At 38.2% G+C, this 8,559-nt stretch overlaps 1 protein-coding gene and 1 long non-coding RNA gene across 3 annotated transcripts; one reads left to right on the top strand and one right to left on the bottom strand.

Moving 5' to 3' along the window:
- The first annotated feature begins 352 nt into the window (after positions 1–352).
- On the top strand, positions 353–8,248 carry LOC139629155 (sodium- and chloride-dependent GABA transporter 3-like). 2 transcript variants are annotated; one of them, XM_071491598.1, is made up of 14 exons: positions 353–887; positions 1,004–1,138; positions 1,235–1,372; positions 1,676–1,757; positions 1,946–2,078; positions 2,487–2,621; positions 3,325–3,428; positions 3,569–3,693; positions 3,835–3,947; positions 4,034–4,171; positions 4,258–4,360; positions 5,151–5,251; positions 5,388–5,558; positions 8,112–8,248. In XM_071491598.1, the coding sequence occupies exons 1-14, from the start codon at positions 731–733 to the stop codon at positions 8,214–8,216; spliced, it is 1,740 nt and encodes a 579-aa protein (XP_071347699.1). In that variant the 5' UTR covers positions 353–730; the 3' UTR covers positions 8,217–8,248. The 2 variants fall into 2 exon arrangements, 1 of the variants encoding a protein (XP_071347699.1); XR_011692914.1 differs by lacking the exon at positions 8,112–8,248 and having other exon boundaries at positions 4,892–5,251; positions 5,388–5,421.
- Positions 3,452–8,243, bottom strand: LOC139629159 (uncharacterized). The gene is made up of 3 exons (XR_011692918.1): positions 6,338–8,243; positions 3,861–3,936; positions 3,452–3,701 (listed from the first exon to the last, which is right to left on the bottom strand). It is a non-coding gene; the product is annotated as an uncharacterized lncRNA (long non-coding RNA).
- Positions 8,249–8,559: the final 311 nt, after the last annotated feature.

The raw sequence follows: 8,559 nt of genomic DNA, 5'->3' as shown, positions 1-8,559 counted from the left end.
TTTATTATGTTGTTTATTTATTATTATTTTTACTCTATACCAAAAACATTTTGGTTTTATTTTAACAAAGCACATTTACTTGATTGCTGTATTTCTATTTCTATTTTTTTCAGGACTTTACTTGTTTTGTTAGGTGTGTGTGTGTGTGTTTAAATAAAAAAATTTAAATGTCAATAGCTGTCCTATTTTAATTTCTATGCTTAGGTTTTTATAGGCATTTGCTTTGTGTAGCAGAGTGGTTCCTCAAGCAAGTTAGAGAGTTACAAGGGATTTTACAACTGTAAATGCAATTGGTTACAGCAATTTATTGAAATTTAAGTGATATGTGTTCAAATACAAATCACAAGTCAAAACAGTGCTAAATTTGGCTGAATTCTAAAAGGTATAAGTGGTAAAATGGAGAGCCGTTTGGGAGCCGAATGAGCCGGCTCTTCTTGGTGAGCTGAGCCAAATGATCCGGCTCACTAAAAAAAAATTCCCATCACTACAGCACGCTGATCTGAATGTACTGCAGACAACACACTGACTATGCATGACTACTTCTCACAACCACACATCAAATAACTAAACTAATGTCAACACTGGAATTACTGGTTTAGCCTGGAGTCTACACATCAATTTACATACATCAATTTCTGTTTTGAGGGCAGGGTGTAGTCAGATAAATAAAAGACATGAAGCAGGAAATTTGATACAGAAACACACAAGGAATTAAGTTCTTGATCTTGAAATGAACAGAGAAAGACGAAAAAGAGAAAGAGACGGAAGAGATGGAGACAGAGGACAGTGGGCAAATAAAACTGAATATATCCTGGTTGTTGCAGGAAATGTGGTCGGTTTGGGTAATGTGTGGAGATTTCCTTACCTCTGCTACAAGAACGGTGGAGGTGAATATTATACACTGCAAGTGGAAACCTTTTGTGTTGACGAGAGATGAGTGAGTTCAAACTTTCGATTTAATTCATCATCTCCATGACAACACACACCTCTGTATTTACTGCAGGTGCCTTTCTGGTGCCATATGGTCTGTTAGCTGTGGTGTGTGGGATACCTCTGTTCCTGCTGGAGAGCTCCGTGGGTCAGTACACCCAGGAAGGATTCATCACCTGCTGGAGGAAACTGTGTCCACTGGCACAAGGTGAGTTGGTGTGTGTGTTGAGGTAAAATGCAAGATCAACAGGAGAATTTGAATTACCTCCATAGATATAAACATTTGAATTGATTTTTATTTCAGGAATTGGATATGGACTTATGATGATGAAACTTTATGACTTCAGCTACATATTAGTTCAAGTCTGGGCTCTCTTCTACCTGGTGTTCTCATTCAGGTCTCAGCTTCCATGGGCCAGCTGTGACAACACCTGGAATACAGGTAAACTCTTACCAGAGATTAATTTTGCAAGCAAGATGTTTTATCCAGAGTGTCCTGACTGGTCATTTGTACAATTGTCTGTTTTCTGTTGGTACAGTACTAATAACAGTAGTTATATGTGAAAATTTTGTAATGTGTGTAAATTCATCATATGATTGACACCTACACAAATTATCCTCTTACAGGATAAATTTGTCTATCATGATGTATTGTAATTGACTATAAAATAGTATTGTTTTGCATATAATTGATTCCTCTCACATTTACCATTATGTAATCTTTGACCCTTGTTCCCAAACCCAGCTCACTGTCTTGGTCTAAAGCCTTTCAATTCATCTAATCTCACAGCAACACAGGCCACATCTGCTGCAACTGAGTTCTGGGAGTGAGTCTAACTAATAATGAAATTATTAGCCTACTGTATCACTATGAAGTGAACAGGAGTGACAAAATCTAAATCAAAATCTATTTTATATAAGGACAATATCCAATAATCTGTCAGTAATAGAGTAATATGAAAAAGTTAAAATCTGTATGACGCTGGCATTTTTTTGTTCCTCGTTGTCCTCTCAGACGACGTGCACTGGCCATGTCTGGAGGCATTGAGGAGCTTGGCAGTGTGAGATGGGAGCTGGCCTTGTGTCTGCTGGCCTGCTGGGTGTTCTGCTACTTCAGTATCTGGAAAGGTGTCAGATCCTCTGGAAAGGTCAGTGGAAATTAGGGCTCCACAATAAATCAAAATATAATCTAAATCACAATATGGCAAAGTGCAATATCAAAATCGCAGGAGCTGCGAAACAAAAAACATTGCAGGAGCTGCTGTTTTTTGGATAAAGGTAAAATGTGTTTGTTAGCACTATAAGAGTTGTGGTGCTACAGAGACACCCCAGCCTACAAATGATATTCTCCAGACGTAACAGAACATGCTAGTTTGGTACAAGGGCCAACAAAAACTGCATCATCACCATTTTAAAATCTTCTTTCAGGGAAAATGAAATGCAAAAACAATCATTCCAACTGAAATTTGCATCCCATGCAGCCTTAGCAGAATTATTTTAAGAATCTTAAACTGTAAGCATTATTGAAAATTATACTTACATTTTTTTCTGTTCAGGTAGCCTACTTTACAGCCACTTTCCCCTATGTGATGCTCCTGATATTGCTCATCAGAGGTCTGAGTCTACCTGGAGCTTGGCAAGGAATTTACTATTACCTGTATCCAGATCTGAACCAGCTGACTAACCTTGAGGTGACCTGTTTGATAACTTGACAATTTCTTGGGTATTATTAAAGAGGAACACAATGTAAAAACTGGTTGTAGTTTTTTTTGGATTATTTATATTTTAGATTCTTTCATGTGTGCGGTGTGGACTATCAGTACAGACATGTGTATTAGATCTTCGTCCAATTGTGAGGCTGTACAGTACTGCAGCAGTTCTTTGAGCTTCATGCCAATGTCACTATGATAACATACTGATGTTTAGCAGGTATAATTTTTTTACGATGTTCACCATTTAGTGTACTGTTTTATTATGCTAATATTTGATAAGAATCACTGAACACAAAAAACACCTGAGGCTGATGGGATAGCACTAGATAAACAGTCAAGTGTCAAAGTGATTAGAATTTATCCTGAGGAGAACATAAATGTTTGTCCTAAATTTCATGGTAATCAATGTATTAGTTTTAAAGACATTTCACTCAAAAACACAAATGTGAACCTCATGGTGACCCAAAGTCAGTAAGACTCATCCTGTGGGGACCACAAGCATTTGTAAAGAATTTAATGCAAATCCATTCAGTATTTGTTAAGATACTTCACTCGGGACCAAAGTGGTGGATTGACTGTTTAGCCAACACTACCATCCCGAGTCATATCAGTAGTGTGGCCGAAAGTTAGGGTTAGGGTTAGCTGAAGAAGTTACAAGTTTGCATTTTTCCTCATATTACAGGTGTGGATCGAGGCAGGATCTCAAATATTTTTCTCCTATAGCCTGACAGCAGGGACTCTGAATGTTCTGAGCAGCCATAATGAGTACAACAACAACTGTTACAAGTAAGTGCAATTTACATAGAGGTTAGAAGAAGGTTTTGCCATCATAAATATATTTTTTATGTCCTATTTGTTTAGGCAACTATTGAAATGTCAAAACAAAAATAACAATGGCCTCTTGTCTGTCTTACCTTGACCTCCAGAGACTGCTTTTGGCTGTGTCTGCTGAACAGTGGAACCAGTTTTGTTGCTGGATTTGTTGTCTTCTCTGTACTGGGATTCATGGCTCAGAAACAGGGCGTTTCCATTGATAATGTGGTCGAGTCAGGTATAACTCTAAAAGTTAATGTTTGAAAATCCAAACAAAAAGATAAACATACATACACACACCTGTATGTGAATGTGTATATGAATGTGTATGTGAATGTTTATATGTGTGTGTGCGTGCATGTTTAATTCTAATATACAGGTCCAGGTTTGGCCTTCATTACTTACCCTCAGGCCACAGCTATGATGCCTTTGCCACAGTTCTGGACTGTTTGCTTTTTCCTGATGCTCATTCTGTTAGGTGCTGACACACATGTAAGATTACTGTATTACCCATTAATTAATCATAGTTGAAGGTCGACACAGAAATCACAAGTGTTAGCATTTCATTTTGCCCCCAGTTTGTGACAGTTGATAGTGCTATCACATCTGTGACCGACTTGTTTCCGAGGCTGTTGCGTACACAAGTGAGGCATGAGATCTTTGTCCTCTTCGTCTGTTCATCCTTCTTCCTCGTACATCTGACCCTGGTTACTCAGGTAAAGAAAAATATTGACAGAGAAGCATATTTTAACATAAAAAGCACATTGATGTGAATGACTTCAGTCATATTTGTCTCTTCCAGGGAGGCATTTACATATTTCTGCTTATTGATTATTACGGTTGCACCAGAGCCTGCCAGGACTTTTTGGCTGTATGTCAATGCCTGGCTTTGGGCTGGACTTTTGGTGAGTAAAAATCACTTACCTATTTTCTTAATTACACCTTTTTGTTGATGTGATTTGGCTATTTATGGAAAGAAATGCCTTGATAGTCAGACAGCCAAACAGTGTAGGGACTTCCTTTCTGTTTTAGTTGTAGAAGGACAACTTCAAAAATGTTCTACTTTTTTTACACATTAAAGCAGACAGGCAGGGAAGACAGGAAGAAAGAGCAAATTCAGAACTGGGGTTGGCAAGTAAACCAGAGATGTGCAATTGTGTGTCTGTAAATCTGTATGCCTATGGTAACTGACATTGTGATGAGTGTCATGCCGCGCTGAGGGAGCATTTACAAAGAAAATAGAAACTTCTCTGAGGATCTCCATAATTAGTACATGATTCTGCCCAAGTACTTAAAATTTTCTACTTCTTCTGCAGGCGGGTTCTTGAGTATGACAGGGCGGATGGTACTTCCAATACATTTAGTCAGACCGATCACATTAACATCGGAATAAAAGTTTTAACATCTGAACCTTTGAATTTTAATCTTTTTAACAGATTGTCATCCTGGCTTGATCACACTCTCGTCTCCATATCATTGGCTATATGTGTATATGTAGTGATTGAGGATATGTACTGTACTGATGTATCTATGTTCTGGAGGCAGACACAATGTACACTCTGTAAAAACAAATTTAAAATAATAAAAATCAATCAATAAAAATCCCTCTATCTTTACCTATTTATCTTTTTATCTTTTGCAGAATAATTTTAAATTACTTTTTAAATGTGAATGAACAATTTGAACTTCCATTAGGTGCTAACCGCATTTTAAACATCATTGAGGACATGACGGGACAGACACCGTGTATTTTCTTTAAACTGTGCTGGAAATACATCATTCCTCTGCTGACACTGGTGAGGCAAAAGACGATTAACACACTGAACAGTCTGGCCCTTCGCACTGGCTGCCAATGACTTCACATACTTTTTTTAGTGAGTGGTTTTTATTTATTTTTCTTCGGTCTTGGATCTGTAATTCTCATCCTCACAGATTTCCTTCATCTCGTACCTGGTTGATTACAAACACCTCAGGGTTAATGACTGGTATGTTTACCCTGACTGGGCATATGCACTGGGATGGACCATGACTCTCTCCTCTGTTCTCATGGTGCCACTGTGGGCAGCTGGACAGATGGGTTTGACCCCAGGAACCTTCAGACAGGTCAGTGCTCAAAAAAGAATTTTGTATTGTGGGAGAAAAACAGACACTTTCACTGTAGTGCTCACTTTATGACACTACTGGACTAAATTCATTCAGCAGAACCACAGATAATCTTTTTTTTAATCTGTGCATTCATCAGCCTTGTCAAGCCTGGTGCCTACATTACCCACAATTTGAACATGACCACTGACAGTTTGGGCTGAGATTGGGGTGTCTGGTGCTAGTAGTGGTTTATGTAGACTCAAGCTGCTAGCCTCAAAGGTACCTTACACAGTGTGCTAGTAAGCATAGACCAGCCATCAAGAAAGGCACAACTCATCATAGGTCTACACAGTATAAATGAAATGATGACAGCACCTAATCACACAATCACTTGCATTTATAGAATTCATCATTCATCATCAATGGCACAGCAGCCACATGTTATCACACACACATATTATGTAGCTGTGCATTTTCCAACATATGAGAGGTAATAATTACACAGCTATAGATCAGTGGTGTGTGGTAACTTTTGCAGATAAGCAAGCAGAACCCAGCAGTCTAAAATTTCACAAACTTACAGAAGCTCTTACACAGCGATGATAAATTCTTGTAATTTGCGCGTTTGACTGCTACTGCTGCCTCTTAACAGTTAATTGGCAAGTTTAGTTTCCACACATGTTGTGCTGCAATATCATAACTACTCTCAGTAAAACAGTTGAAGCTGAATCAAGGATAAGTCTGTAGTATAGATTTAAATCCCTGATCCCATTCCATAAAGAGAAAGCTATACTCACCGATTAAAAGTTCATCCAATGCGTCTGACGCTCAGCAAAGTCATTGACAACACTGCTCAAGTTCCAAATTCCTTCTCTGCTGTTCTCTATTGACAGTACAGCCAACCCAGCTAATGTTAGCCTTCGGCTGCACGTCAACAATACCAGCATTCGATGAACTTGAAGCACTGAGTAAAAACTCAACTAATATTGTCAGTTCAGCCGTGAACTCATCCTCTTCTCTTCTATCTTTCCTCCTCTGTGCGCCGCTTGTTTGCTTGGGTTTCTTAAATAATTAGGCTGCTACCCGAGTCGCCCATAGGCCGAATAACTTGCTTCTTGCTCAAAGGTTGAGAAAAAAAACTGACATCCAGTTACAAAAGTTATCAGAAATGACAGCAAACAAGCTCATTGGACACAATAGGATTCCCCAGCAGGTTTTACTTCATAACTTTTGAGAAGAATGTAACCAAATTAAATAAGTTGTGGGTTGAACTAATATTTACTTTTCACGATTCGTGCAGCTTTGGAAAATTCAACAAGGTTAATTAAAGTATAAAAGACTCAAAACCATAAGTGTGATGGGCCCCAACAGCTACTGGGCCCCGCTGCGGTACAATATACAGTAATTGCCTAAGTGTGGATAATTACACCATTGAATATAACATCCTTATAACATTGAACAATTATTATCAGAGTCTGCTTTCTAATTCACATACCCTTATCTTCACAGAGATGCTGCTTAAGCTGTATGTGAGACCAGACATAATGTACAGCCTACACGACCTACCACAATCATTTAACATGGGAATATAGCAGTGTATATAATGGGCACTAACCACAAAATATGGACCTGACTAAACATACCTTTCCATAACAGTAGCAGCAGCAAATCTCTCTTCAATTCAGGGCCTGTCCTGTCTTGTGATTTGTGCTGCCTGTCTTCATGTGCTGAAAGTCTCTCTCCTGCATCTTGTTGGTCCCTGCCTGGACATCTTCATTTTTCTCCTTCCTGTCTTAAGAGGTTTTAAGATTATTGTCCTGAACTGACACTAAATATGTCAAATGTGCAGAATCACCGAAAAGACCTAAAAATCACTTCTATGGTAATCTTCAACATATTTACCACTAACTGACAATGACTCCAGTGAAAATGTAGAATCCTGTATTTTTCAGCCTCAGTGTTGTTAACCTTTCCTGGCTAATGAGTTGTGGGTAAAAAATAACATTTCTTTTTCATAAAGCTTGCAGATTTGGAAAATTTTGACAAGGGCAATAAAAATATAAAAGGCTATGACTCAAAACCGTAAGTGTAATGGGCCCCAACAGCTGCGGTACTATATAATTGTGCCATCGACTGTAACATCCCCATAACATTTAACAATATTTATAAGAGACTACTTTCTAATTTATATAGCTATATCTTAATAGAGATGCCGCTTAAGCTGTATGTGAGACCACACATAATATACAGCCTACATTCATGACATACCACAATCATTTCACATGTGAATATAGCAGTGAATATAATGGGCAGCATCCCCTCACTCTTCATTTAAGGATAGTTTCCCATATCTGAAGTGGGGACACAAAACTGATTTTGATCACATGGTTAACCAATAGCTCATCATATCAATCTCTCAAAAACTGTGTAAAATGGAGGAGAGTTCCGGGGATTGCTTTAGCGCTGCGGGGGATTTGAGTCCATCTGGATATCCACTTCCCTTTAGATGCTCTGTAGGTGTCCAAAATGTCCCTTAGGAGTGTCAGTTTGTTTGTTTTTTTTGCCTTCCAGCGTTTGTCCATCCTTTGTCGTCCTGTTGAAGCTCCAGCTTGGCAGAAAGAAAACAGAGAGGAGGGGGAAACTGTTGAACTAAGGACCCCTGCAGTAACAGCTTAGTATCACCTGCAATGTAACATTACTCCACATTCTGGTGTCATATTAGCTTCTACCCATCAGTGACAAGAAATTTTAAGAAAAAAATGTATTTAAATGACAAATATATAAAGTTAATCAACTAATTTAATGATATATCTTTTCAACCTTTTCTTCAGAAAAAAAATCCGAACAATCATCTCCAGTTCATTTGGTTTACATGTTTATAGTATATAACTGTAACTCAAATACCTTGGGGTTCATGACCACTCATCAGAAAAAACAATAAGTATGAAGGTGTGGTCTGATGCTATGAGGATTTCTCAATCCTTTATAAAGCAAGTGATTAATCAAATATAAAACATGT

Source organism: Trachinotus anak, unplaced genomic scaffold, assembly GCF_046630095.1.
Source record: "Trachinotus anak isolate AG129_WGS33_773 ecotype Australia unplaced genomic scaffold, CSIRO_AGI_Tana_v1 ptg000012l, whole genome shotgun sequence".
Lineage (NCBI taxonomy): Eukaryota > Metazoa > Chordata > Actinopteri > Carangiformes > Carangidae > Trachinotus > Trachinotus anak.
The sequence above is the reverse complement of the archived record's forward strand: the minus strand, read 5'-3'. Positions and strand labels throughout refer to the sequence as shown.

What these genes read in the sequence shown, in the direction of transcription:
- LOC139629155 (XM_071491598.1), top strand. Translation starts at nt 731, where the DNA reads ATGAACAGAGAAAGACGAAAAAGAGAAAGAGACGGAAGAGATGGAGAC. An exon ending in TGACAACACCTGGAATACAG is followed by an intron (nt 1,373 to 1,675) that starts GTAAACTCTTAC and finishes TCCCAAACCCAG; the next exon opens with CTCACTGTCTTGGTCTAAAG. An exon ending in TCATTCCTCTGCTGACACTG is followed by an intron (nt 5,252 to 5,387) that starts GTGAGGCAAAAG and finishes TCATCCTCACAG; the next exon opens with ATTTCCTTCATCTCGTACCT.